The 27760-nt window shown below is 42.2% G+C and overlaps 2 protein-coding genes across 7 annotated transcripts in view; one reads left to right on the top strand and one right to left on the bottom strand.

Annotated features, from left to right (window-relative positions):
* afap1l1a (actin filament associated protein 1-like 1a) overlaps positions 1 to 20225 on the top strand; it is a 26126-nt gene extending 5901 nt beyond the window's left edge. For 2 of the 4 annotated variants that reach the window (XM_085289865.1, XM_085289856.1), the window contains exons 2-19: positions 9802 to 9927; positions 10058 to 10141; positions 10237 to 10316; positions 10730 to 10859; positions 11018 to 11113; positions 11219 to 11433; positions 11536 to 11715; positions 11850 to 11933; positions 12520 to 12595; positions 12830 to 12946; positions 13028 to 13239; positions 13729 to 13874; positions 14007 to 14079; positions 14564 to 14678; positions 15983 to 16150; positions 17395 to 17570; positions 17656 to 17781; positions 18995 to 20225. In XM_085289865.1, coding sequence (XP_085145991.1) covers positions 9802 to 9927; positions 10058 to 10141; positions 10237 to 10316; positions 10730 to 10859; positions 11018 to 11113; positions 11219 to 11433; positions 11536 to 11715; positions 11850 to 11933; positions 12520 to 12595; positions 12830 to 12946; positions 13028 to 13239; positions 13729 to 13874; positions 14007 to 14079; positions 14564 to 14678; positions 15983 to 16150; positions 17395 to 17570; positions 17656 to 17781; positions 18995 to 19021 — 2231 coding nt within the window. In that variant the 3' untranslated portion in view covers positions 19022 to 20225. Of the gene's footprint in view, positions 1 to 6178; positions 6350 to 9801; positions 9928 to 10057; positions 10142 to 10236; positions 10317 to 10729; positions 10860 to 11017; positions 11114 to 11218; positions 11434 to 11535; positions 11716 to 11849; positions 11934 to 12519; positions 12596 to 12829; positions 12947 to 13027; positions 13240 to 13728; positions 13875 to 14006; positions 14080 to 14563; positions 14679 to 15982; positions 16151 to 17394; positions 17571 to 17655; positions 17782 to 18994 lie in introns of those variants that run through there. The other 2 variants (XM_085289848.1, XM_085289840.1) reach the window with 2 other exon arrangements.
* On the bottom strand, positions 20188 to 27760 carry gabrp (gamma-aminobutyric acid type A receptor subunit pi). Of its 3 annotated transcripts, none has more exons than XM_085289886.1 (10): positions 27491 to 27760; positions 26354 to 26460; positions 26151 to 26263; positions 25953 to 26020; positions 25658 to 25875; positions 24873 to 24955; positions 24557 to 24694; positions 24259 to 24411; positions 21016 to 21209; positions 20188 to 20925 (listed from the first exon to the last, which is right to left on the bottom strand). In XM_085289886.1, exons 2-10 carry the CDS (start codon positions 26398 to 26400, stop codon positions 20593 to 20595), a joined length of 1347 nt encoding a protein of 448 aa, XP_085146012.1. In that variant the 5' UTR covers positions 26401 to 26460; positions 27491 to 27760; the 3' UTR covers positions 20188 to 20592. The 3 variants fall into 3 exon arrangements, with proteins under 3 accessions (XP_085146012.1, XP_085146005.1, XP_085146022.1); XM_085289879.1 differs by having other exon boundaries at positions 26354 to 26440; XM_085289896.1 differs by having other exon boundaries at positions 26354 to 26410.

Genomic DNA, 27760 nt, shown 5'->3' with positions numbered 1-27760 from the left:
AGATACAATTATTCTTAGGGCCTGATAGCATGAGATTCTTGCTACAGAGATGCAAAAGCTGCTGAACAAACATCACCAATGTCAGGTAGGAAGAAAGAGCAGAGTTGCTTTACTAACCTGACCTCTAACTTAGGACCTTGACTGTCTCTTTGAGATAGCAGCTCTAGCTATCACCGTCTGAACATCAAAAGCTTCTGTGCTTAATGGCTGACCTTCAAAGAGCCAGTTAATGCTTAAGCAGGTGAGCGGGAGTGCACAAGCCCATATTTCTCCCACACTCTGACCATAAGTGCCCCGGCCACCATAGATACCTAATGAGTTTGAGTATTTTCTCTGTCTGGGGTGAGCTCGTTAGAGTGGTGTAATTAGTAGGAGCAAGAATGCAGGATGGAGCCAGAAATCTCTTAGAGACAGACTGCACGACACAAACAAACCAAATGTAAGTGATGTGTAGAAATATTTGCTTTGATTCGGGGAGAGGCTCAGGGAGATTTAAACAAAGATGTTAGATTGGAAAGTAATTGTGCCTTGAAACGCATGCTCTGCTGAATGCAACGCTGTTTATCGCTCTGTCAGTTTCGGGTCAGTGTGCTGGCCAGTTATTGCAAAGAAAAAGAAAAATCTCAGACAGAATAATACTCTACTCGCGTAGAAACTCAGCATATCTATGTCCTTAGAGAGTCCCCATCACTGTTATATTTATTGTCTTTGCTCATACACTTGTATCATGGAGTGTGGGATCGTTGTTGTATTTTATAATAACCTGAAGCAGCTTCCCGAGTCCAGTAAAAACAGTGGGGGTGGAGCATGTTTTTCTCTCTCTCCTTAGCCATATACCTTTGCAGTTCCTCCAAAACAAATAAACTTTTCCACATGTTCTTCTCACCTGCTGCTCAGCTCCAGTTTTGTAATCTACATTTAGTATATATGTTCATTATCACTGCTTTGTCAGACATTACTACCTACACAATGAATGCATTAACAAAAAGGCCATGAGAACATAATTATCTCTCAGGGGTTCAGCCTGTAGCTGCTAAATGAGTTTTTGCAGTAATCGCATATTCAAGGCTCTGTTTTATTGTTTCTTTGAAATGCAGCTGCAGATGCATTCTCTATTCTATCTGGTGAATGATCTAGATAGTGAAATGAGAATGGGGTCACCAGAGACGCTGCAGTCAAAGTGGGAATGGGTCAGCTGACAGGAAGAGGAAACAGAAGGCTGGAGGTGATAGGTGATGTCATCGGCAGAGAGAGGGAGTTCATCTCTATTGGGGGCCATATGAGAGAACTCCATAGAGATGCTCAGCCCATTATACTAATGATGATGAGGAAAAATGCTTTGTTTTGCTACTTTTTTAAATCTCCCTTTCAGGGTCTTCAGTAGGTAGTTTAGTAGTCCTGGCATAACCTTTAAATACCCACACTTTCTACTCTATATGCCAGACATGCTTCCAATGAATGGGCTCTTATTCCCTAAGCCCTCAAAAACATGTAATGACATCTCTGTTTTCAGGCCCGGCAATATTGACCAATAATAAGATTTACTTAAACATTCATTAATTTTAAACTAATATATTTCTTTGGAGTGTATGTTGATAAAAACTATAAGCACAGCAATATAAAATATTGTCATTTTTTGTGTTTAAATGTTAAGTAAATATATCCAGCAAATCATTAGTATTCAGTTGATGAAGTGTCTGAAAGTCCAGTATTTATTTTCCCTGTGGCTTTTTGCCATCCATCAACTCCTCCAGCCTTAAAGTTTAAATGCTAACCAAAAAATAACCAGGACACCTAGGGAAAGCATAAGATAATGTGCCAAGAGACGAGCTGATGAAAATCAGGTGGGGCAGAGACGTATGTGAGGCTGGTGTAGGACATGAATGAGGACAGCGAGATAGTGGTGAGGTGTGCGGTCGGAGTGACAGATGTGTTCAAGGAGGAGGTGGGATTGCCTCAAGAGTCAGCTATGACTTCCTCTTGTTTGTAGAGGTGATGGACAGATTGAGAGATGAGGTTAGACAGGAGTCTGCACACGACACTGTGACTGTGTAGAAGATAGCCTGGAGAGGTGGAAGCATGCTTTGGAGAGAAGAGGAATAAAAGTCAGCAGAAGCAAGACAGAATACATGTTTGTCAATGAGAGCAAAACAGGTGTAGCTGTGAAGGAGCAACGGAGCAGAGTTAGTGAAGGTGGAGGAGTTTAAATATCAGGGATCAACCGTCCAGACAAATGGACAGTGCACGAGCGAGGTGAAGAAGAGTGGAGATAAGTGTCAGGAGTGATGTGAAGGATAACAGCGAGAGTGAAATGGACAGGGTCACCAGGATTGATTGCACTGACAAAATGACAGTAGGTGGAGCTGGAGAAGGAAGAATTGATTTTCATTGGGAGTCACCAGGATTTGACAAGAAGTTAATACACAAGTGGAACAGCTCAGGTTAAGCAGTTTGGAGACAAAGTTAGAGCAGCAAGGCCGAGAAGGTTTGAGCATGTGCAGAAGAGGGATAGTGGATATATTGGACAGAGGATGCTGAAGAAGGAGCTGCCCAGGCAAGATGAAAAGTGGAAGACAAGAGAAAAAAACCCATGAAGGTAATCAAAGGGGACATTCAGAGGCTTGGTGTGAGAAAAGTGGATGCCAAGGACAGGGTTAGGTGGAAACCGATGATCTGCTGTAGCAGGAAGAAGCCAAAAGAAGAACCAAAGCTCCTCAATGATATGCTGTTTGCTCATTTAAAACCAACACAACAGACTAAATTATGCTAAAATGCTCCACAAAACTTAAGGACACTGCACAGTTGGACGATTACTATGTTCTCCCATAATATAACATTGAATGTTGTTTGTGCAAGAGGCCCCAAGAAGATGTGTGAAAAAGTGCTTGTAAACTGTGCACAGGTGTGCCTGTGTGGTAAACCACACTAAATCATTTTGTTGCCTAAACTTAGCCAACCAGAGCGAGAAAATAAAAGTAACACTGTGGTAGCTCCTAGCAGCTACTGCTAAAGAGCATGAATGGGACACCCTCATTGGGGACAGTCGTTTCACCGAGTTTCATGTCTCCATCTCGTGCACTATAGCACCATCGCTTAGTTGAAGCTAGAGTAACCTTTATAACACCACCTAATGAGGTACTGTTATATTCCTTGTAGCAAGTTAACTTCAAAGCTCATGACATCAGATATGGGTCACGTTCAGTCTGGAAATAGCATACAACATTATGGCATGTTTAGCAGATTGTACGCAACAATGCTCAACAGGCCTAAAGCTATGCTCTCTCTTGTTTGATGGATATATCTGTTTCACAATCAGCAGTGATATGGACATGAATCCTATTGTATTAAAACTGTACCGTAGGTTGAACACCTGGAAATGCACCAGCTTTTCCAATCAAACATAAATGAATAAGTACATTTCCATATCTGAATAAAGCCTTGGTGTATGAACTTTGTACTTCTTCTTGAGGTTCTCAAGTTCCATAATGTCCCCACTCAGGGCATTAAGCAACAACTCATTTTTCCTGCCAGTGCTTTTAACATGGTCAGCTCAAGTTGCCATGGTGACTGTGCCAGCTTGGCCCCCTCATCGCTGCCTGCAGCTATATTTCCCAGTCTATTTGTGACTGCAAGCAAGCCATTTCATACACAGTCCTTCTGTGTGATGTCAAATATAGCAACTTTATATACCGTGAAAGTAAAATGAACGTACAGCAACAGCATTTTTTTGAATATCTCTTCCTCCATCACAAATGACGCAGTAAAAAGTAGCAGAAAGACTGGCAGCAGCCATCAAGATGATTTGCGCTATGAACCGGATCTGTCCCTGTGTACCTGTGGTGTTCTCCAGAGATATCACTTTGCGAATGCCCAGACACGTTTCTACTGGCGAGAGGAAAGAAGAGCTGTCACTCTTGGGAAATGCCAGGAATTCGAAGGGTAGGGTGGGAGGGAATTTCATCATGATAGGGCACAGCCTGGTGAGAGAAGGCATTGTTGGCACACCTCCTAATTCAATTAAAAACTGGGCGAACATCTGGCTGTCTGGTTTACCTCATTCTTTGTTACATGGAGTGGTGTGATAAATCCTGTGGTGAACGGTGATCTCCTTTCTCATCTGTGCTTCTTAACATTATGAATCAGCTCTTTTTTTTTCAAACATGCCTGACTCAGCTTTGATGACTGAGTTGGATGGAGGTATTTAGGTAACACTCACACGGCATGATGATAACACTCAAACGCCACTGTCTCTGTACTGAAAACCCTATCCTTTGACTCACTTAACATGAGATAAGATTATGCTTTTGCACACAAAAAATATGCTTTTCGTCTCCTTCAAAAACTTGCTGGGTCGTATTGTTCGGCCGAGGAAGAAAGACACCTACACAGTGCAGTGTGCTTTCATGTCAGATCGGGTTGAGAAATGGTTGTGTATCCAGCATCTCCAAAGACAATAAGGAAAGGGGCTCTTCCAAGAATAATCCATCAGTTTTCAGTAGATACAGATCTCTTGTGGAGTCACAGATGGTACCGTCTTTTTTTTTCTCGAACTGCTTTATCTGGCATGACTTACATCTTTATGGTTCTCCTTTGTTTTGCACTGTGGACTTGACCAGTAGTTTTCATTGTAATAAACACTAGGTTTTGTTTTATCATTAACTGTGACTATTTCTGCCCCGAAGGCTTTAGCTTTTCAAAAACCTGAGATCCATCGCACCCAGCTGTAATATGGTTCAAGGTGGTGTGAATTTTACAACTTGGTGTGCTTTCACATCCCTCCTCTAACATCCACAGTTCTGTATGTGGTCAGATATTTACTATTGAGGTCAAAGTTCAGATTTAGTCACTATCAGAACTCGTTTTTTTTAAGGCCATATCAGGCAGTATGTGAGACTATTTTGGGAAAAGCTGGGAAGCACCATTTACGAGTGAGGAAGGGTCTGGCTTTTTTATCAATAGATTTTAGAAGGAGCTCATTAGTGCGGCGCTTTTCTTCACAAATACAATTCTGTGCAAAAGCATCGAGCCACTACTCATTTCTTTATATTTAACTTCCAAGGAGTCCAGTCCTTTTACCGGACCATTTTTAGAGGAGTAGTTTTTGTTTGTAACGCCACTTAACACTGACCTATGACTCATTTAAGCATAAAAAGACACCCAACTCAAGTGATGAACCAGGGTTGTGTTTACTTACAACAAGCAAATTAGCAATTTGTTACTAGCAGCTAATTACAAACAGATGTAATTTGTTCCCATTCCTTTGGTTTAGCTGAAAACCTCTTGTATGTCAGCATGGTGTGCAGTGTGTCCTTAAAAAATCTGAGGAAACTACACAGGTGTAGGACATAAAAGAAATGACAAGCCTCAAAACTATCTGCAACAGATTAACAGTATCTGATTAGCATTTTTGAGACATGCATCTGGCCCTTCAGAATGAGCTCCCCAAATAGAATCACAATGGGGTGATGAGGGGTCACACTAGGATTCCAAACAACAGGTGATCTTATTACTTGCACGCTTATGCTGTAACCCCAGTCTTGTGACATCATAATGATACTTGTCCAGTCTTGTGCAAGAGGCTTCTTATAGTAAAAGCCTACACTTAGAAGAAGCTAGTGTGTCATATTGTGGTTGTGGTTGTGTATTGAACTGTGTATGCTTCAGGGCTGTTTGTGCCACGTTACTGCCAGTGTGATTGAAGGCAGCATGTTGCATCGTGTTTGGCTGCCTGATTCTGCCTCAAGGCAGCAAATCCTCCACGTGTGACACTGAAAAGGTCTCAACTTGCCCTAATGACTACTCCACAGAATTTCCTAAATCCTGCAACTTTTACTTGACATGTTAAAATACCCCTATAAACTGGGGATTTCCACAGGCAGCTAAACTGGAACCTGTTTAGTTTGTAGCCACTAGTTAAAAGTTAATAATGTAAAGAGAGAGGGAAAGAATGCAAAAGAATAAAGAATGTGAGTTAGCTATTAGTGTGTGTGTTTACACAGCAAGCCTTTCCCAGGTGCTATACGATCCCTAGGATTACAGTGGAAGAAGGGGGATCAAACACATGCGCACACACGCAGAGCACCACCCCTGCCCCCCCCCCCCCCCTCAAAAAAAAGGAACGAGAGGAGGGTAGACGGAGAGGGAGGTACAGAGAGATAACAGATCAGATGGAGGAAGGGAGAGGTAAAGGGAGTGTGAATTCAGCAGATGGTAGCTCACCTCCGCTACAGACTTCACAGGACAGAGCACAAAGGGTGTCTTTGAGTCTGGAGTATCTCCTGCAGTATCTCTTTTGTGTATGAATGAGCCAATTAGAGAATGGTGGGACTGTCATCCACTGCCCGTGAAGGTAAGTGTTTTGAAAAGAAAACAACAAGAAAACAGATATTTTATAAATGTTGGTATATTAAAGCATCTGATGCTACAGGATTTGGGCATGCCGAGGGAAAGAGAGGTGTGTTAGCTGCGGGGATGTAAAGACACTAAAGGTGTCGTGCCTTCAATCCAAACACAGTAGGAATCAGATGATGTTTACTTCATGCCTTGAGGGCCATGCCAGCTCACTGAGACACAGAGAAAGGCAGAAATGTTGAATTGTTGAGAAAGCTGTGTTTGCCAGGGTCGTTAGTGAAACATTGTAATTTCTGAAGCCTCTGAAGACTCGTTGTGGGCTGCAAATTCTTGTTGGATAAGTTGGAATGTCTGCTTACAGTGATGTTGTGAAACAAAGCTGCTGCTGACTGAATCCTGTCACTTTCGACATACTGTTATGTTAAGTTTGTTTGTGTGTGTGTGTGTGTGTGTGTGTGTGTGTGCGTGTGTGTGGGTGGGTGGGTTGCATGGCAAGAAAAGAAGTCAGCTCAGCATGAGGGAGGTCTTTGGTACTTGGAGGGAGCGGGGGTTGAGAAAAATGGTGCAATCGTGTGAGGTCAGATTATTCTTTAATTTAGACGTTGTTGGGCATGTTAGCACAGGTGCTAGACTCACTGAAATTATTCACCCATCATTCAACCGTACAGAGTTGGCACAGAAAGTCTACAAATGTAAGCTCCTTTTAAAGGCCTGAGTCTGCAGTGTTAAACAAACTACCCTCTCCACTTAACAAAGGTCTACACACACACACACACACACAATGCAGAGTCTTGCACTATGAACGAGGCGAGGAATGTGTCTGGTGTTTAACAGCAATTGTTAAGCAAGTGTGAGGAAACCAAGTGTGTTCTAAACTTTGACTGACTTTGCAGACCTGCACAATCTTTTTTCTCTGGTGTCTTAAGTCTTCTACTTTATGATGTCTTTTTTTTAAAAAGCTGAAAGTACACAAAGCTTAGAATAAAGTTATCCTTTGACCTTCTATGGAGACACATACATTGCTTTCACTACACTGAACCACATTTTCATCTATCACTGTAACATTACGGGAGCTTTTGCCTAATTAGTTAGAAGACATCGGTTACGTATCGCATTCAAACACACGCACGAGCAGTTGCAGCATAAAAGCAAAAGATGACTCGCCGCTTAAGACGTGTGACGACACTCATGCATGGTGTGTTGTTAATTATAAAGGAACGATGGACGACTTGAGGGTGGTCTTACGTGCCCCTAGTGCCAAAAATGAGGAAGTAATTCCTTCTCGCTCGCCCTTGCACTGTAAACGTGAAATTGGGTAATCTGATTTTTAAGGAGTAAAATTGTGAAACCGTTTTTAAGGAGTGAGGCGACCTACTTCACGCCAAATCCTTTGAAAGCGTCGCCTCAATTTCTCTATTATATTATATGTAATATACTTGATTTAGTGCTGACTGGTGTAAATTTCAACTTCTCTCTGCAGAGAATGAGTCATGCTGTGGATACGGTTTTGTCTTACACTTAGGTTAGGGGAAGCCCAGTGCTACGCTAGAGCCAGAATCTAAACAGCTGGAACCTCTGGCAGAGTAACAGCGTTCACCAGGCCCACACATCCCACTCTCATGAGTTTCCTGTCCTTCCACTTCCTCATTTCCCTGCATGAATTAGATGTTAATGAGGACACATTCCAGCTCACAGCATGGATTAAATCCTCATGCCCGTTCCTCAGAGTGGGAGCGGGCTGTTATTACAATGGAAGGAAACCAGGCTGGTACAGGAGTCAAAGTGGTTAAACAGACACAGGCAAACATACACCTACTGTAGCTGTTGTTGCTTTTGACCGTAGCCTTGGCTGGGCATTGTTAAAACCCATAGGAAGACCCACCTAAGAAAAGTATGTCTGTCTTTAAGGAGTGGGAGCACCCTGAAATGTAGGACATACATCACTGACAAACAATAGATATTTTCTCCAGCTAATTTATTTTCTGCTTGTCAGAGGTGATTACGTGCAAGTTCACTGCGTTGGGGTCATACGTTGAGACAGCCAACATTCTGCCTCAACTTATTAATGTGCTTTTTAGGCCTGTGTACAAAATCCTGCACACGATGGTGGTTCGAGTGCATTTTCTAGATAAGCAGACAAAAGTTAAGATTTGACACACCTCGCTAAATGCACAACACATGAGCCTGCCTGTGCGTTTTGGGCTTGTGTGCACGAGTGTATGTGTCTGTTTCTGCCTGTGTTTGTGTGTGTGCTTAGCGCAACAGGTCTTGCTGCCATATGAGCGCACTCTGTACAAAGAGTTTTCTGGCTCAGCGGCTGTCCCGCGGCTGACCCTAGTAAGACGTTCGCTAGGTCCAAGGGGCCTGGACTGTGAAAATTGGGTAGGAGGGAGGGGAGAGAGTAAGAGATGGAGGGGAATGGGAAGTAGGGGGAGGCAGACAAGAATGCCAGCAGTGACTCAGCCATTTGTTAGGTTTTGTTTTGTTTTTACATACATAAGCATACATACATAAACTGGGTGCTAGAATACAGACGGTGGTTACAAACGAGCTAATGGAAACACCTCGGGAAGCTGGAAGAGACAAAAAGCGCTGCTTGGTGGCACTGGCTTGCAGCAGGTTGCAAATCTTTTCTCGGGCTTGCAGCAGCTGGGGGGAGTGAGCTAGTTTATTTGGGTTTTGCTCTGAGAAACAGGGAGTGGACCTGTCCTACATCTCAGATCAACATATGATGTATGCGATATATCTGTTCCTACAATCTTGGGTCCAGAGGACCCAGAGAGCCCTTTGAAAGCCTGTTTAAGGCAGCTTGTGTTTTTCTAAGTTCTGCGTTTCAGTTTCGCAACTGCTGGATAAAGATCGGGTCCTTGTGAATGAAGTTCTAGCTTTCTCATTTGGCTTGTTCTGAGCTCTCTAAAGTGCTCCTTAAGTTATTCCTGTTAGAGTCCGATGCTCCATATTGAACCATTGCCTGTATCTGTTTGTTCTTTTAGAGGGCCAGGGGGACAAAAATCTAGTTTTTCTGTCACTTAAATGTTGATTCAAATTTGAGTTTGTGAATCCGCAGAATTTTAGAGCTTTTTTCAGGAAGTTCCTTTGCTGTTATCTTTGGTCGTCGCTCCAAATTCACATATTTACAGGGTTAATGAGCAATTAGCAGACATGTTTCCTGTGACTGAAGCCTCTTGGCATTGTTTAGTCTGGATAGACAGAGGGAGATAGAAAGGAGACTCAGTGATGAGATGGCTGATGGATATTGACAAACTGTGAAGCAGAGTGACACAAATTGAAAGAAGGACGAGGGGAAAGCAAAGCAGAAAGAGCCTGTTGGACATACACCAGGGATTTGTTTAGACTTGCTAGTCTGACCTTTGCCCTCTCTAATTATACACAAATGCTTGCACATATACTCACACACCCCTTTGACCATTTGCCCTCCTCTCTGCGCAGCAATGGAGGTGTTGGTGAGTGAGCTGGGCGTGCTGCTGAAGATGCTGGACCAGGAGAACCTCAGCTCCACCACCCAGGAGAAGAAGACCTCAGTGCGGAACCTCCTGCAGCAGATAGAGCCATCAGGTAACAGAGAGGAAGGAAATTCATTTTTACACTAAGTTCTGAATGATTGCACACATAAGGTTTGTTTTTTTTTAATGCTGTTTTTTTTTTAACTTACTGCTGCCTGTGTTTTCTTCTTCCTCCCCTCTAGTGTCAGGAACAGACTACATCTACATGAACTCATCAGTGTACAGAAATGGCACGAGCTTTGTAGAGTCTCTCTTTGAGACATTTGGTGAGCTCCACCATAGTGAGATCAAATGAAAGCCACTTATGCAAATTCCCTGCCCTTAACATAACGAGAATAAATGAATGTCTCTTTTTTTTAAGATTGTGAGCTTGGAGACCTAAAGGATGTTTCTGATGATGTGAAAGAAAACAAGAATGCACAAACTGAAACTTCGAAAAAGGCAAGTGAAAAATATGAGAAAATATGAGAACTCATATTTTGGAAATTAACTAAATATTGGCTTAAAGTCCTGAAGGTGAAAGGATTCCGTGTGTGGGCTGTAAGCTGTTTAATATCAGTCTTTTCAGCACTCGCTGCCCCAGTTGCACTTTGCAAATTGCAAATCCAAAAGAGGCGATGAAAACCAGAGACTGTGTTCCATATTGTGGGGTTTTCCCTTTGCTCGACATGCTCATTGCTCTGTAAACTGCTGGACGAGTGAAGACTTGGGGATCCGCCCAGAGCCCATGCATCTAATTTATGGAATTTTTTACAGGGTTATTCTGTGCGTCTCTTTGATTATGTAGCTCTTTTGGCCTTTTTGGCTATAGAGGAAATTTGAGAGCTTTGTTTATATTTATGTGTCTCCCTTAGCAGAGCTGTGTCGCCCCACACTCAGCTGACTCGCCACCCCCGCTGCCCACAACCCCTCCTCCAGAGGAGTACTACGAAGAAGCAGTGCCCCTGGGCCCTGGCAAGATGCCTGAGTATATAATAACAAGAGGTCAGCATGTTCCCACCTCAGTTGAACTCAGTGACCTTAGTGTTCTAGAATTTTCCATGCACAGGATATAATTGATATGAACACAATCATATAGCAGGATGTACCACAGATAATTAGCGCAACAAAAGCTAAATTGCATTTTTTCCTTCCCTTTCCAGTAAGGTCCAGCCCTCCTAACTCTATAGAAGATGGCTATGAAGATACAGAAAACCAATACCCCACTACCTGCTCAAACCTACGTCGCAAAAACTCCTGTGAGAACACCCACACGTTTCCAGGATCGCCGGATAAATCCTGCGTTTTTCCAACAAATAAAGCTGACATTTTCCCTCTCTCTGTCTTTCTCATTGCTTCAACAGACAATGATTCTGATGCTCTGAGCAGTTCTTACGAGTCCTACGAGGAAGACGAGGAAGAGAGGAGCCCGAGCGTCCGGCTTACTCATCAGTGGCCCTCCGATGAGAGCTCCATGCCTCCTGCCAGGGACTGTCGCATTTGTGCCTTCCTGCTGCGTAAAAAACGCTTTGGGCAGTGGGCCAAGCAGCTCACTGTCATACGGGACAACAGGCTACAAGTGAGATGCTGCACTTTCTCATCTTCCTTAAAGGATGTTCTTTACTTATGTATCTTTCCTTTTTTCCCCCCTCACACGTACCACATTTTGTTCTTTGTGCAGTGTTATAAGAGTTCCAAAGACATGTCCCCCTACGTGGACCTGCTGCTGCCCCAATGCACTGTAGTCTACGTCCCCAAAGACACCAAGAGGAAGCATCATGAGCTTCGCTTTACCTTACCCAATGGGGACGCGCTGGTGCTGGCGGTACAGAGCAAAGAGCAGGCCCACACGTGGCTTACGGTAATTTTAGCATGCTGCAATTTTATGCAGGAGTCATGTATTTTCCTCTGGTATAGCTGCCAATCATCAATGGTCTATCGAGGGGGGGGGGGTTAGCATCCAGTCCAGAGTGATAAGTGCAAACTTTCCCGCAGGTTGTCAGAGAGGTGAGCAGTCAGAGCGCAGCACCCGAGGAATCGGCATCTCCTGTCATTCTCAGAAAATGTGAACTTGATAAGGTAAGCGTGAGAGAGAGGATGTTTATGTGAGTGTATCCTTGTGGGGGGTTTTTTTGTTATATCCCCGAAGTCCGTAATTCTTCCTTACAGCAGCTGAGGCGAGGAATGCTCAGCAGCAAGCAGCAATTGTGCTGTCAGCATCAATTTTCCTAAACAATTGTTTGGCTCAACACAGATACCTGTGTTTGGCTCGCAGAACAAAGAGGAGATAAGCAGGGTAATTAGGAGTTAAGACTTCGTTGACGGAGGTGGTGGTGAGCCAATGTCGGAAGAGGCACATCCTCTTTAGGAGTTTATTAGATCACAATCTGCAACAGGCTCTCATACAAAAACAAATACTAAAACAAGGGGAGCCCATATAGAGCTGGAAGGAGACTATTTGTTTAATTATGCCATGTGTTTGTATTTAGGAAACAGCATGACAGAAAGACGTCTAAGAAGGTGGATATGTATGAGAAGAAATGCCTTTAAAGTATAGTTATTTAGCTCTTTATTAGTCAAAGGCAAGTGTAGACCAGCTTAGCTTAGAATGAAACCTTGGGCCCTGATAAAATCTAACCTTGTGTTGGCGTGTTTGCTTCTGCAGAGGTTGTCTGCGGAGAGGAACACATCAGATTCAGACAGTGTGGGCGTGTCAGCTGGAGAGAACTGCAGAGAGAATGGTAAGGCAGAGATGCACGCAGTCTTAAAGCATTGCAGCTGTTCCAATTAGAGGTTGCTGGGATGTAATTTGTGTGACTCTTCCATATTGCTGCATTTATGCCATATGAGATGGGAAGGATTCTGTTGAAACATGTTGATAAAATAAAACAGATTGGGAATACAGTTCCCAAACGACACAGATAAATCCAAACAAAAGCATCTGATTTTGAACTCTTTTTAATTTTTTTTTTTAGGTAAGGTGAAACGGGGTCCTTTTGCTGCGGGGCGTAAGATCACACGCATCATCAGCTTCTCAAAGAAGAAGTCAACTCGGACAAGTGACCCACGGACATACAGCGATCCTCGGCAAGGTCAGAGCCCGCTTCAATGTCGTGCTTCAGGAGTCCAAGTTTGCGGAATGCGTAACTCTTCCTTTTCTCCTCGCTATGCAGGCCATTTGTCAGTGCTGGTGAACCAGGTGTGGCGGGAGCAGTGGTGCTGCGTGTGCAGAGGTGCCCTGCACTTCTACAACGACAAAGGAGATCCTCGGATGTCTCTCCCTTCCCTTCCTCTCCACGGCTGTGAGGTGGTTCCGGGACTCGGACCCAAGCACCCCTTTGCCTTCCGTGTCTTACGGGACAGCACAGAAGTGGCTGCCCTGGAGGTGTGCTTCTTGTTTGATTATTTCAAAGCTGCACGATATTACCAGAATGGTCGAATCTGTGAGAATTGAAAAGAGTCATCTTTCATAAGAACATAAGCAGGGAGATATTTTTAACCAGCTCAACAGTCTCCATCTGCCCAACAGAGGTGGTAGGCTTATTATCGGGTTAATGTTTTGATTCAATCTCATCACTCTCGTCAGTTCGACTCGGTCAGCACTGGGCAGCTGTTTCAGTGAAAAGAGCTCAGATAAACAGACTGTGAAGCAATTATCAGCTAATGAGCCAGATGTTTCTCTCATCCACTCGAATACCTGCAAAGCAAAAACAATCACGATCTGTACAAAAGCTTCAGAAATAATCCAAATGCATACTAATGTGCATATCACACGACCATTCACATCCCATACATCACCACAGTCTTTAAGTAGATTGAATATTAAACTTGATTATTTATTTATTTATCCAATGCCTTTCTTTTAAATTGTCAGGCAAGCAGCTCAGAGGAGCTTGGACGGTGGCTCGGTCTCCTCCTGGCAGAAATGGGCTCTGCGACAGACCCAGAATCACTGCATTACGACTATGTAGATGTGGAAACCATTGCTAACATCCGTGATGCTGCGCGGCATTCCTTCCTGTGAGTGAGATGAAGCGGAAGGGGGTCAGGATCCATGGACAAGTTCAAAGCTAGGCCATCAACCAAAGCAGCAATGTTTTTGCTTACATCATTTTTATGTAAATTTACTTTGTCTGTTGTCTCTCAAACTAGGTGGGCTACCTCCTCCAGCAGCACCTCCACAGATTCTAGAACATACGATGAGGTACCTAACGAGGATCTGCAGGTAAGCAGGACACTCACGCTCAGAAATCACGCGTTAACTTTGATGTGACCAGATCAGAAGATGTATGGGCATGCAGCTGTTTGGGTTTTCGCTGTCTGACATCCCATCAGTCACCCAAATAAATAGACAGTGCTCTGCTGCACTCCTATCAATGATGCCTTTTTTTTTTACCACAGAAAGATCAGGGTGTCCGCATTAGGGAAAAAAAAAGATAAAGTGCTCTGACTGGTGACAGGAAGGCAAGAGGTCGTAGCAGTTTCACAGCCTGTAAACTCCTTTCTTAACCCCATTAACATGCACTTTAAACACATGCCTCTCACCACCTACAACCAAAAACACACACACGCACACCACAGCAGTCTCAAATCACTAAATCCCGAGACACGTTCACTGCATATCCTGATAAACAAATTTAACTTTTCTTGATCTGCCCTCACTCTTCCCACATCTGTCACTCCCCCCGCCCTCTCTCTGCTCCACCCAGTCAGGAGAGAACCGCAGGCAGCAGTCTGGGAATACAGGGAAACGGCGCTCAAGTTTCTCAAGCAGCGACTCTGACAGAACCAAACCATTAGTCTCCCTGAAGCGAATAGGCTCACGTAAGTGTGCTCAGTTTGTTTTCCAGTGTGACTTGCAGTTCATCAAGTGGTGCTGAGTCTAACCTTGTGAAATAAATTCTAGGATTTTCCAAAGAGCAACAAAAAATCCTTTTTTTATTGTTCTGTCAGTATGAAACTTAAAATATTGCTTTACAACTTTGAAACATTGCCATTTATTGTTTAATGTGCAGCCTTATGAGCAGTGCTGGTGTCTTTTTTCAACTACTTTGAAAGGAGCTGACTTCACATTTATTAACTTACAGGCTGAGTTTATTAATATACTTTGTTGTTATATTAAGTATTTTTTCTATTTTATACTGATCCTTGATTTACATCTGTGTGATTAAAAAAAACCCATAAAAACAGCTCAAAATACTGTGGTGGGGGGGAGAAATAATTCTTCTTAATACATCAATATTTCACTAAGTCATAGATTCCAGTGCTCTTGAGCTCATATAGCTTACACTCCTTCGAGTTGTGGGCTTAAGCACTGGCAGTCATAAAATTTGAGCAGTCATCTGGCTCAGTATTTCTTCTTTTCTTCTCTTCACTCAATCATCTTCTCACTTTCCGCCCATATTCCATTCCCTCTGCTCTGGCCTCTCCCATTTGCTCCCTTTTGTCATTCGCTCTCTGCTGCACAAGTGAAGGAGATGAGCGTCTGAGTTACAGAAAAGTGATATCAGTGCGGATTTCTAGCGAGGGTTCCTCTTCTTGCCGCGTCTCCGCTGTGGTCTTCGCTGTCACCTTCTGGCACATCAAAGAAGCCGCGCTTTCCATGGGCTGAGAGCTGCAGGATGTAACCTGAGATTTATTGGACACTCGCATTAGATCTGCTGCCTCACCCTCTGACCTCTTACCCCGCAGGAGTGTGTGTGTTTATCTTTAATTCCTGCAACCATATCACCGGGTTTCCTTGAATTTACAACGCTGTATTATGGCCATTATAGGTTAGGGTTTGCTTTGGGGTGAGTGGAGCATGGTAAGATAGTAAGTTTAATGTCTGATGCTTAAAGAAAGAAAGAAAAATCAAACATCCTCTGAAACATAAATGGGACATGAACACAAAAATATTATGTTCTCTAATATTAAAGCCACACAATTTCTAGAAAAATGAACGCTGTCTCTCTCTGGCCTGTTGTAAAAAACGACCATGCTCTACATCCATGTGACACTTACAGGCAGCTTCATATTGCCCCCACGGAGAGCATAGCATTAATTATGCAGACAGGCTGCCGTGAGAGGGTTTTGTCTTATTCCCATAACCCCTGTACATCTGACCTTTAACCTTTGCTCTCATCCAGATACCAGCCAGTACGGGAGGTATGGGAAAACGCGAGCAGAAGAAGATGCCAAACGCTACCTGAGAGAAAAAGAGGAGCTGGAGAAAGAGCGAGATGGCATACGTAATGCACTAGTAACCCTCCGACAGCAGAAGAGAGAGCTGAAAGAAGAGCTGAAGACAGCTGCAGGTAAGAAGATATAAAGTCAGGCATGAATGGTTGCTCTTTATTGTTGAAGCAGTCCCAAAATGAAAAACACAACTAAAACATGCATGTACCCTCTCGATGATTAACTAATGTATGAAGACATAGTTACAAGGCACAAAAAAAAAAAACATGGGAGGATTTTAGTCTTATTTTTGCAGGATTCATTGGTGTGTTTGTGCAAATTTGCCAGACGTCCTTTACATCATAACGCATCACGGCTCTTTATATGACCCCGCATTGTGACCTCCTTTATTATAAGGCCATGAAAGAGCAGAAGTTTCCCATGCAGCATTTGTATTAAAATTATTACATGAAACAACATGCTTATGAAAAAAATGTCTGCTATCTCTAATTACCTAATTTCCTCTAGTACTGTGTGGCGTGCTTCCAGCAGAGGCAGAGGAAACAATCATAACTGTGCCACAGAAACACAACTATATGAAACCTATTACATTTTAGATCATCAACACATTTTAATGAAGCAAAATGTTTTCTTTAAAAACATCTAAGTAGTATTTTTAGGTTTCATAATTAGATTCGATTTTTTTATACAGTGCTTAAAAAATTTATAACAGCATCCTGCATTGTGAGGTTTATGCTGCAGTTGTTGAAATATTTTTTTAATGTTAATAACTTGTTTCAGGCTAGTTGAGCAGTATGTGTAAGTCTTTTACTTGAAATTGTACTTTTAATGCTAAAATATAATTATTGTTGTTATCCAGTAATATTCGACTATACTGTTTTACAAAATAAAGTAAAAACAAAAAGTGATAGCACATTATTATTAAAAATAAGTTTATACTAAAAATGTGTTTTAGTGGTTGAATGTTATTCTTGGTTAATTTCCAAATACAGAAGTCCGGTGGCTTTAAAAATGTGAATTCAGTTTGCTATTTGCGTCTTAAATAATGATACAACTTTTTCTCCTTTTTTTAGTCTTAAACAAGTTTTGGGCAAATTTCTAGAATATTTTTGTTTTCTTGCTTTTTTTTAACAGGTGGTCTAATAAATTTCATCGCTAAATAAATAAAAAAAAACCCAAAATAAACAAATTTTTTTTCTCTTGAGATTGAGATTGATTTATTGTAACATCAATAAATTTAGAACTTGAGTAAGTGCTTTATTTTGAAAACTGGAATTTTAAGACTTATTTATAATGCAAAGGATATGAACGTACAAATGCGTATCTTCTTGTTTTGATCTATTTCTGTGAATCTGTGTGGCAGATAAGAGGAAGTCTTTCCTGAACAAGCGTGTGGCTCAGTTGGAGGAGGCCTGTCGAGCTAAAGAGGCAGAGAGGGTGGACCTGGAACTTCAACTGACTCAGGTCAAAGAAAACCTAAATAAGAGCCTGGCAGGAGGAACCCTGGGGGCATCAGCGGAGGCTAAACCTCCTGTTCAGGTACCGCTTATGCTTAATGTAGAAAGACAGGCCCTCTGCATACAAAGATTTTTATATACTTCTATCCTTTTTCTATATTGTCCAGGCTTCTAGCAAGAAGATCCAGAATATCTACAGTGATTCTTTACCAGTAAATTGTGCCGCAGAGCTGCGTAGGAGGCCACCGTCTGTTTACGCTTCTTGTACTGGAACTGTCATGCAGAAAGCAAAGGTAATAGTGATGAAATTCATCCGTTCTGCTGCACGCAGTTCAGTTGCTCAGCTTGTCGTGTATTGTCATGTTTTCTTTTCAGTCTCCTCAGGGAGTTAATAGAGTCACCGCGGCATGTACCATCATCTAATGGGTTTTTCACAGTTCGCACATAAATAGATAGTCATCATATGATAGTGCACTCAATGTAGATATTAGTGGCTCTATGTGTTAATGAAATGTGAGGCGGTCTACGAGGAAGCAGCAATAAAAAAAAGTGTATTGCAAAATTGAAGCATTACAAATACACCATATTGTTCCATTGACTTTCATGGCCACAGGTGTATTAAGTCAAGCACCTATTTATGCTTCTAAAAACATTTGTGAAAGAATGGGTCGCTCTCAGGAGCTCAGGACCTATGAAAAAAGCCCAGTCGTGAAATTTCCTCACTACTAAATATTCCACAGTCCGCTGTTAGTGGTTTTATAACAAAGTGGAAGTGATTAGAAATAACAGCAACTCAGCCATGAAGTGGTAGGCCATGTAAGATCACAGAGTGGGGTCAGAGGCACGTAGTGCACAGAGCTTGTCAGCTTCCTGCTACAGACCTCTGATGTGGCCTTCAGATTAGCTCAAGAATAGTGTGGAGAGAGTGTCATGGAAACGGCTCCATCCAAGCCTTACATCACCAAGCTCGATTCAAAGTGTCAGGCGCAGTGGTGTGAAGCATTCTGCCACTGGACTGTAGACTGCTTCCTGTTACAACATAACTGTGCACCAGTGCACAAAGTAAGGACCATAAAGACAGAGTCCTGACCTCAACCCAACACAACACCTTTGGGATGAATTGGGCGGAGACTCAATCCAACATCAGTGTCTGCCGCTGGAAGAATGGGCAAAAATTCCCATAAACACATTTCTAAACCTTTTGGAAAGTCTTCCTAGAAACGTTGAAGCCGTTATAGCATCAGTGGGTGGGCCAATGTCATATTAATGGCTTCAGAATGAGAAGTCACTCAAGTTCATATGTGTGTGAAGGCAGTGAATACAATTTAGTGCACCATGACCTTGTTTTTCATTTCATTTTTTCCCCAAAAAGCTTTAGGTTTTCATTCTGTTAGATTACTGTAAACAACTATTTAATGATATAAGTACACTTTTGTGTTTCCTGTGAAATTAATTGAAATCCGTTTTCACATCATTAAAAAAAAAAATCTGATTTTCTTTCTCTAGGAATGGGAGTCAAAGAAAGGAACCTAGGATGACGAGGGAAATAATGCATATCTGGAAGAGACTTTGGACCCTTTGTCTAAAATTTGCCATTTATAAATGAAAGTCAAGACTTGTTTCCTTTTTGGATTGCTGAGAAACTGCATAAACAGTAATGAAAGAAATCAGCCACTAGGTGGTGGTACAGCTTACTGAATATTTCCAACGACTGTTTACGGTCTGTAGCCAAGTATTTTCACTTTCTGGAAAGGTGCAGTTTAAAATTTTGGAAAAGGAAAACAAAAAAATCAAGAAGGGTAAGTTCAGCAGAGAAAGGCAACATAAAAGTATGGAAAGCACTACAAATGAATAAAATGTAGTGTGGAAAAGAGCCAGAAATGTTTAAATGGTGTCGTGAGGGGAAAAAAGAAGGCCAAAGCAATGTGACGTATCGGAAGCTTTGAGAATGAAAGACAGTTTAAGCCATGATGTGCCTTTTAGGTGACATAATCTTTTTTGTTTTGCCTGTACATAATGAGCGCCAACTACTGTTCTATATGTGTTTGTACTTAAAATACTGTACAGCGCTTCATTCCTCATCACAAAGTGTGCAAAAGTTTTAGGCACAGTTTTCCAAGGTAATTGGCAGGTATGTTCCTCTGGGGGTTCAGGCTCTCTGAGTTGCATCAAGTAATCCCATAGTGACTCTCTAATCTTCAGATAATACCATCTGCTGCAGCAGTCTCTCTATTTCTTGATGTTTCTTTAATGACTCCACAGTGGCTCATATCCCTAATGTTGCTACTCCTTTTAAGTGCCTAAAACTTTTTGTGCATTTTTCTGCCTGAAGTCAGTATTCGGGTACGTGCCATAGAGGATTCTGGGTAAAAAACAAAGTAAATCCATGCTTGTCCTGATCACCCTCTTTGGCACACATTTAAATACAGCTGAATACTTACATTACAGATCATTGAGTTACTAACAAAGTGGTGCTATCAGTGATAGAAATCTGTCTTTTCCTTTTAATGAAATCATCAAATGTCATTTTAACACCTTCCTTACCAAACCTGTGGTCGCCTGTTGCACTTTACTGTTCTCGTACCCGGATGAGGGAATAATAAATGTGTCTCTTATTTTCCCAAACAATTCCTGTTTAATTAACTTGTTACTAAGCACAGACTGAATTTCCTTCTCATAAAATGCACCGACACATTCCAGTCACTGATGTAGGCTTTTAATTTCACATTGTACGGCGAAACATAATCATACAGTATATGGTCTCATGCAAACAATGCATAGCAACCAACTGTGTGGTGCTGTTCAGCATCCTATTCATTCTAAACTCTTCCTCATTTGATCTATGGATTGGTCAGTAGACAATACAGGCTTTGCATTACCATGCTTACATGCTGATGTGCTGGGAGCCAACTCTTTGCACACAATCAATAACGGCCCTTGTTGCAGAGCGTAGTCCTGACCAATTGATTTTTCGCCATCCAATAAATAAGCTGTGTCAGGTCCGTTCGTATTCAGACCATGGCGACTGGTGTTGGATCTTAAATGAGGAGGTAGAGCAGCTTCAGGTTGGTGAAATTAAACTTTCCACGGCTTGGAATGAGCACTTACAGAAAGAGATAATAAAGCCAGTACAGGATATTGACAAAGAGGAATGCTGTGGGGAAAACTGTGCGGGCATAGCGATCAATGTTGTGTGGATTTTCCACAGTGAAGACAGATGCCGCCTTACGTGATGCGTCTCTCACTGACGACAAGCCGCAGCCCTGATTTGGCGCCTTCTCTTTTGTTCCTGTGTGGTTCTTGGTGTCGCTGTTCGCTGACTGCTCCGTGGAGTCCTCTGCGGTGGAGCCGATCTCCACGGACTGATTTGGCTGGCTGGAGTTGACGATGGGGATAGAGCCATTTCCATTAGACTCGCTGAGCTCCCTCAGAAGGTCCTGTTACATGGGCAGATAAACCGATGGATTGATGTTTACAGTAACAGAGAATCTTTCCATTTTTATCTGTGTCATGGTTATGTGTCTCACCCGATATAAATCCTCAATGGTCTGGTGCTGCATGGTGTAAAAATGAGCGCAGGCATACTCCAACAGTGCGCCAAAAATGAAGGTGAAACAGATGCCCAAATAAACATCTATGGCCTTTATAAAACAGTTGGCATTGGGCAGGGAAGTGCGGGCACCCATCATCAGAGTTGTCATCGTCAGCACTGTTGTCACTCCTGCAGACAGATCAGAGGGTTGGGATTTTTTTCTTTATTTCCAGCATGTCCCAGCAATTAAATCAAGCAAACAAATATTTAGTTTGTCCATTCCACACTACTCTTGCTCTTCTTTCAGGGGCTTTTTTTGTTTATGCATTCTCTTTATTATTTTCTTCAAGCAAACAACATCACTGCTGCTGTAGATGTGAGACTAAAGGATCCAGATCTTAGAAAATACTCAGTGTATGGGGAAATTGTATTGAAAACAAACATGTGGAAACAGAAAACTTGATGTTTTTTTCAGTGAAATCTTAATCAGTGATGTATTTCTGTATCTACCATCATCAAGGAGGTCATGTTTTTGGGTGTGTGTGTGATTTTATTCTGTCTGTCTGTCACATTTGCTTGAGTGGGGTCATGTTAACAAGCAATTAAATATTTGCCTTAAAGTTTCCAAGGTCAACACAATGATTTATTGGTCAAAAATGGACAAAAATCTTACAAGTGTGGTGTGTATCTATGAAGCGCCTTGAGGCGACTTTTGTTGTGATTTGGCGCTATATAAATAAAATTGAATTGAATTGAATTGAAGTGTATTGTTAACACATCAGTGTAATGCTATATAGAGTTATTTAAAACCATCTTTCTTATTTCTTGTATTGACAACATATAGTGAATCACATCAATACAGTGGCTTGCAAAAGTATTCGGCCCCCTTGAACTTTCCCACATTTTGTCACATTACAGCCACAAGCATGAATCAATTTTGTTGGAATTCCATGTGAAAGACCAATACAAAGTGGTGTACACGTGAGAAGTGGAACGAAAATCATACATGATTCCAAACATTTTTTACAAATAAATAACTGCAAAGTGGGGTGTGCGTAATTATTCAGCCCCCTTTGGTCTGAGTGCAGTCAGTTGCCCATAGACATTGCCTGATGAGTGCTAATGACTAAATAGAGTGCACCTGTGAGTAATCTAATGTCAGTACAAATACAGCTGCTCTGTGACGGCCTCAGAGGTTGTCTAACAGAATATTGGGAGCAACAACACCATGAAGGCCAAAGAACACGCCAGACAGGTCAGGGATAAAGTTATTGAGAAATTTAAAGCAGGCTTAGGCTACAAAAACATTTCCCAAGCCTTGAACATCCCACGGAGCACTGTTCAAGCGATCATTCAGAAATGGAAGGAGTATGGCACAACTGTGAACCTACCAAGACAAGGCCGTCCACCTAAACTCACAGGCCGAACAAGGAGAGCACTGATCAGAAATGCAGCCACGAGGCCCATGGTGACTGTGGACGAGCTGCAGAGATCTACAGCTCAGGTGGGGGAATCTGTCCATAGGACAACTATTAGTCGTGCACTGCACAAAGTTGGCCTTTATGGAAGAGTGGCAAGAAGAAAGCCATTGTTAACAGAAAACCATAAGAAGTCCCGTTTGCAGTTTGCCACAAGCCATGTGGGGGACACAGCAAACATGTGGAAGAAGGTGCTCTGGTCAGATGAGACCAACATGGAACTTTTTGGCCAAAACGCTATGTGTGGAGGAAAACTAACACTGCACATCACTCTGAACACACCATCCCCACTGTCAAATATGGCAGCATCATGCTCTGGGGGTGCTTCTCTTCAGCAGGGACAGGGAAGCTGGTCAGAGTTGATGGGAGGATGGATGGAGCCAAATACAGGGCAATCTTGGAAGAAACCCTCTTGGAGTCTGCAAAAGACTTGAGACTGGGGCAGAGGTTCACCTTCCAGCAGGACAACGACCCTAAACATAAAGCCAGGGCAACAATGGAAGGATTTAAAACAAAACATATCCATGTGTTAGAATGGCCCAGTCAAAGTCCAGATCTAAATCCAATCGAGAATCTGTGGCAAGATCTGAAAACTGCTGTTCACAAACGCTGTCCATCTAATCTGACTGAGCTGGAGCTGTTTTGCAAAGAAGAATGGGCAAGGATTTCAGTCTCTAGATGTGCAAAGCTGGTAGAGACAAACCCTAAAAGACTGGCAGCTGGAATTGCAGCAAAAGGTGGTTCTACAAAGTACTGACTCAGGGGGCTGAATAATTACGCACACCCCACTTTGCAATTATTTATTTGTAAAAAATGTTTGGAATCACGTATGATTTTCGTTCCACTTCTCACGTGTACACCACTTTGTGTTGGTCTTTCATGTGGAATTCCAATGAAATTGATTCATGTTTGTGGCTGTAATGTGACAAAATGTGGAAAAGTTCAAGGGGGCCGAATACTTTTGCAAGCCACTGTATGACCTTACTTTGGACCTCTGACTTCTTCAAGGTCAAATAAAGTCAAGCTTTCATAAAATGCCTTTTATCTTCAAAGTGATGCTTAAAATTCTACTGCCTTTGTTTGTATTGGCAACATTAAGAAAATGATACTCTTTTTGGGGATTCTAATTATCACATTATTTTTCATCTAAACATCATGTCGCACTTGACCTCTGACCTCACTTTACATGACGTCTGCCTTTCTTTCAAGTTGATCCCAATAAGAGTTACATCTTTAAAGTATTGTCAAGAGTTAGAATGAGCTGCCTAGTTAGAAATATACTGTAGTATATTATTATATAACAAGCTCAAGTTAGTCATGTCCAGTTATTTATATGTGAAGGCCCATCATCCATTAGCTACTCCTACAAAACATTAGTGTAAGCAAAGTAAATGCCGTGCTACCCTTATCTTATTTATTCATGTATTTGTGCACTTTTTTACTATAATTGGTGTCTTCAGCTGCTGATCATTTGGTGAGTTATTTAGTGACTAAGGTCAAAGTTATCCTTTTTATTCATAGGTTAGAGTCAGAAAACCTCAGACATTAGACATCATAGTTGTTATATTGAGAACAATTATTTAATATAAGTATTGTTATTATAATTATGCTACAAGTAGGTGGGATGCTAAAACTCATCCCTACTTCATATGACCAAAGAAAAACCAATACATGAAATCCTGCAGCCTCTAATATGGAAATGGTCACTCTATGGACAGTTACCAAAATCCTGGACTAAAAGAGTGAGGTCTGCTACTGACCAATGCAGGTCCTAGCTGGCACAGAGGACTGGCTGATCCAGAAAGAGACCCAGGACAGAACCACCAACAGAATGGAGGGAACATACGTCTCCAAGATGAAGAAGAGCACATTTCTGCGCAGTGCAAAATGCAGCACCAGCTTGGGGTAATTTCCTGCAAAGGACATAAAGAGACATAAAAAGAACGAGGGAAAAAATACAGATTTAAACAATCCTGTGGTGCATTTGTGCTCCAATAGCAGCTGCCATTGGATGAATCCTAACATGCAAAGGAAATGCAGAGAGCTCAAATATGTTACCTGTTTCGTACACAGCCTCTGACACTGATGTGTAGTAGCTCTCCACACTATACTGTGCCAGCCTCAGTGTGTTCAAACCCTTCACTGAATCATTTCCTCTGGTCCAGTAGAACACCACATCCTGTAGGTTATACCCCCCTGAAAGGACAAAGAGTAGTTAACCTTTGGCTAGTGAAGTGCTTGGTGTAAAGCTGGCTTTCAGTTTCATACTCACTACACAGAGGCTGATGAAAATGGTAGTAGTGATGATGATGATGATTTATGTCCAGCTACACACATGACTGATGGTTAATGGAGCTCACAGTGAAATACTCACAGCTCTCCAGCTGAAGGGTGCACACCTGTCTATCCATAGGGTACTTAGTCAGATCCATGTTGCAGGCGATCGTAGCCGTGATGCTGTTGGGCATTCAAAGCAGGCATTCATTACCAAGCTTCAAAAACCCAACTGAAATGACTGCAGCTCTGCTGATTTATAACAGGGGATGTTAATTATTAGTGAACATAAAGAACTCTTCTCCCCTGATGAACATCCAAGAGATCAAAGACTTATATCTGGAGTATCATCATTGTGTCTCACATATGAATTATGTGCACAGTGTTGTCGGATTGCAAAAATGAGGCCAGGTTGCTCGAGTTCTACAACATTCAATCACCTCCACACAATCAGATGATGGCTCCAGCTATCAATCAGTTTCGGTACTCAAGAAGAAGGAAGATACTGAACATACTGTACACAGCTGACCTTTCTTTCATCTGTCAAACTGTCTAGTCAAAAAAAAGTTATATGGAAGTGTGAGCTGACAGATTAGCCTGGCCTGATTTTTAATACTCATATGGAACTCTGCAAATCTTCACTGCCAAAGGCTTAAGTGTTTGAAGGGCAGAACATACAGGAATGCAGAGCCATACCCCTGAGATGAATGAATGAGGGATGACATTTGCTTTTTAGTCATACTCCTAGTTATTTTTTCCCCTTTCTTTTTATATAGAACGTGAGAGCAGTGTGGGGTTGACTGGATTTGTTTTCTTCTTGTCTGTGACCAGCAGCGTGAAATGTCAGCTGTCAGCGAGCGTCAAAGCTTCGGTAAAGAAATGTACCGAAGAGCATAGAGAACAGTTCCATTGCTGAAGATGCGTATGAGGCGATTTTCCACGGTGACATCGTGCAGGAAGGAGCGCTTGGAGTCTGGGATGAAAGTGTCAGGGATCCAGAGCAGTGACACCAGGCGACCGTCCACGCTCACGCTCTCATTACCGGGGAACATCAGCCTAGCATCACGCCAGCGCTGACGGAGGAAGATTGTCGCTGTGTAGTCCTGAAAAGATACAAAAAACATATAAAGACGCCTGCTCCCTCGTTTGATCGCGCAGATGACAAAAATAGAAGGTGTACCATATTGATTTCAGAGATGGCATCAATGCTGGCGATATCAAGGCTCATTCCAATTTCCACTGGGCCCTCTGTTCAGGAGACACACATGCGAAACAGTACAACTGGTCCACTCTTAAGTGAAAGACACAGAAGCTCTGACGACTTTTAGAAAGTTAAAAAAAAAAGCTTAAAAAATAAATGTCTCAAGCAACTTCATACCATTGAAATTAGGTCTGAGGTAGCGGTTATAGCCTTTCATGAGCTTTTGTATTGTTGGCAGAAGCTGGGAGTCGTTCCATTCACCCCAGTGGTTGCTATGGAATGCACAGCTCCTGATAAAAGCAGGGAAAAATGAAAAAGGAAATGAGAGAAACAATGAGACAAACAAGTGGGCGTGCTTTTTTGACCTCAGAGTCACTCACCCCTGCGTAAAGGTCAGGAGGATGATGAGTAACAGGTTGGCAGACATCCTGGATCAGCTGGCAGAGGTCAGAGAGATGTGATGAGGACTAAAACACAAACACAAGAGCTGTTTTCATTTAATTGGGATGACACAGTTTGACCATAAGGTGGCAGCAACTAACTAAATGTGACTACAAAGCACAGTGGAAGTCTGCAACGCAGCAGTCATCCTCACTCGTTTCTTGTTAGATAACTGCGCGTTCACCCTGACACGATAGTTTTAAAATGTTTTGTAAACTTGCATTGATCCCCACCTCTATTACTCGCTCCAATATTATATATTAGTAGCGTTTCCAATGCCTTCACACACTCGTGCAGACACACACAAATACACACACATAGACAAACATTTTGTTTAGATAGGCATGTATGTACGTCTAACATTTATTTTATTTATTAATATTTTTTTAAATATTGCAGTTACTCTGATCTGCTGATATATGTGGCCTCGATCACATTTTTTGTTTTTCAGAATTCTTCAACTAACCCTCTCATCAAGGAAGAAATCCTCACAGGAAACCCTTCCCCTCCTCCTCCTTTCCCTGATTGATTTCACTGTCAGTAACAGACTTCTGTCCTTTCACTTTATACTTTCATCCGAACCATGCAAATCTGTCCTGCATGTTATTGTGCTTCAGTTATCATCAAAGCAATCTGCAGCTAATATATCGCCATATTGCCAGCAGTCTAGAAAAGCAGCATTTAATTTTCAATGCATTATTTACACTGAAGTGCCATTCTAAATGACTGTGCGAACCAACACTATTGATTCCCCTTCGCCAGGGGCCAAAATGGCACAGAATGTTATCAGGTTGTAGTTGTCAGGTGAACATATTCTCCTGTTTGGATGCATTTTTTTCGCCGGCTGCTCTGAAGCTTAGGCTGAAGCCTGCTGTGTTAGTTTTGCATTGCATCATGCATGTTTCCCTTTGTCCTCACATCTGTCTTCCGGTTTATCCTCTTTTCCCATGTATTGAACTGCACAACAGCATATTGTCAGATACTACCTTGCCTATATGTGGATCTACATTCAAATAAACATTTCTGTTTACTTTTTTTTCTTTTACACTGCTTACGTACAAATTTCTAACTCTTACCTGCCTCAGCCGTGCTCTTATGTCCTCCTTTTTATTTCCACTTGGTCACTCTTCTGCTCTCTCTCAGCTCTCTTTTGTTTCCTCCTGTGCTCTTCTGCCTTCCTGTATCCCAAGTGTTGCCAGTGGCTGATATTGGTCCACTTTCTTGTTTACTTCTGATTATATACCCCTGTGTGTCTTCAGGCTACCGTTAAAGCATCTAATATTTGGTCCTTTGTGTCTTACTGCTGGTTGTTCCACTATCTGTGCAACTCCCTCTGTCTCTCTGCA

The sequence above is a fragment of the Mchenga conophoros genome, linkage group LG2, assembly GCF_057382185.1.
Source record: "Mchenga conophoros isolate Kocher_MC1m ecotype Shallow Benthic linkage group LG2, M_conophoros_male_GT1.1, whole genome shotgun sequence".
In the NCBI taxonomy this organism is placed as follows: Eukaryota; Metazoa; Chordata; class Actinopteri; order Cichliformes; family Cichlidae; genus Mchenga; species Mchenga conophoros.
This window is presented reverse-complemented; position numbering and strand designations above follow the sequence as displayed.

Bases quoted from the DNA above. Each gene is read 5' to 3' on its own strand.
- gabrp (XM_085289886.1), bottom strand. From the start codon at position 26,400: ATGTCTGCCAACCTGTTACTCATCATCCTCCTGACCTTTACGCAGGG. The intron at 26,021-26,150 runs GTATGAAGTTGC...TCTCCTGAACAG, and splicing joins CCTCAGACCTAATTTCAATG to AGGGCCCAGTGGAAATTGGA. The intron at 21,210-24,258 runs GTCAGTAGCAGA...ATCTGTCTGCAG, and splicing joins GCCAGCTAGGACCTGCATTG to GAGTGACAACAGTGCTGACG.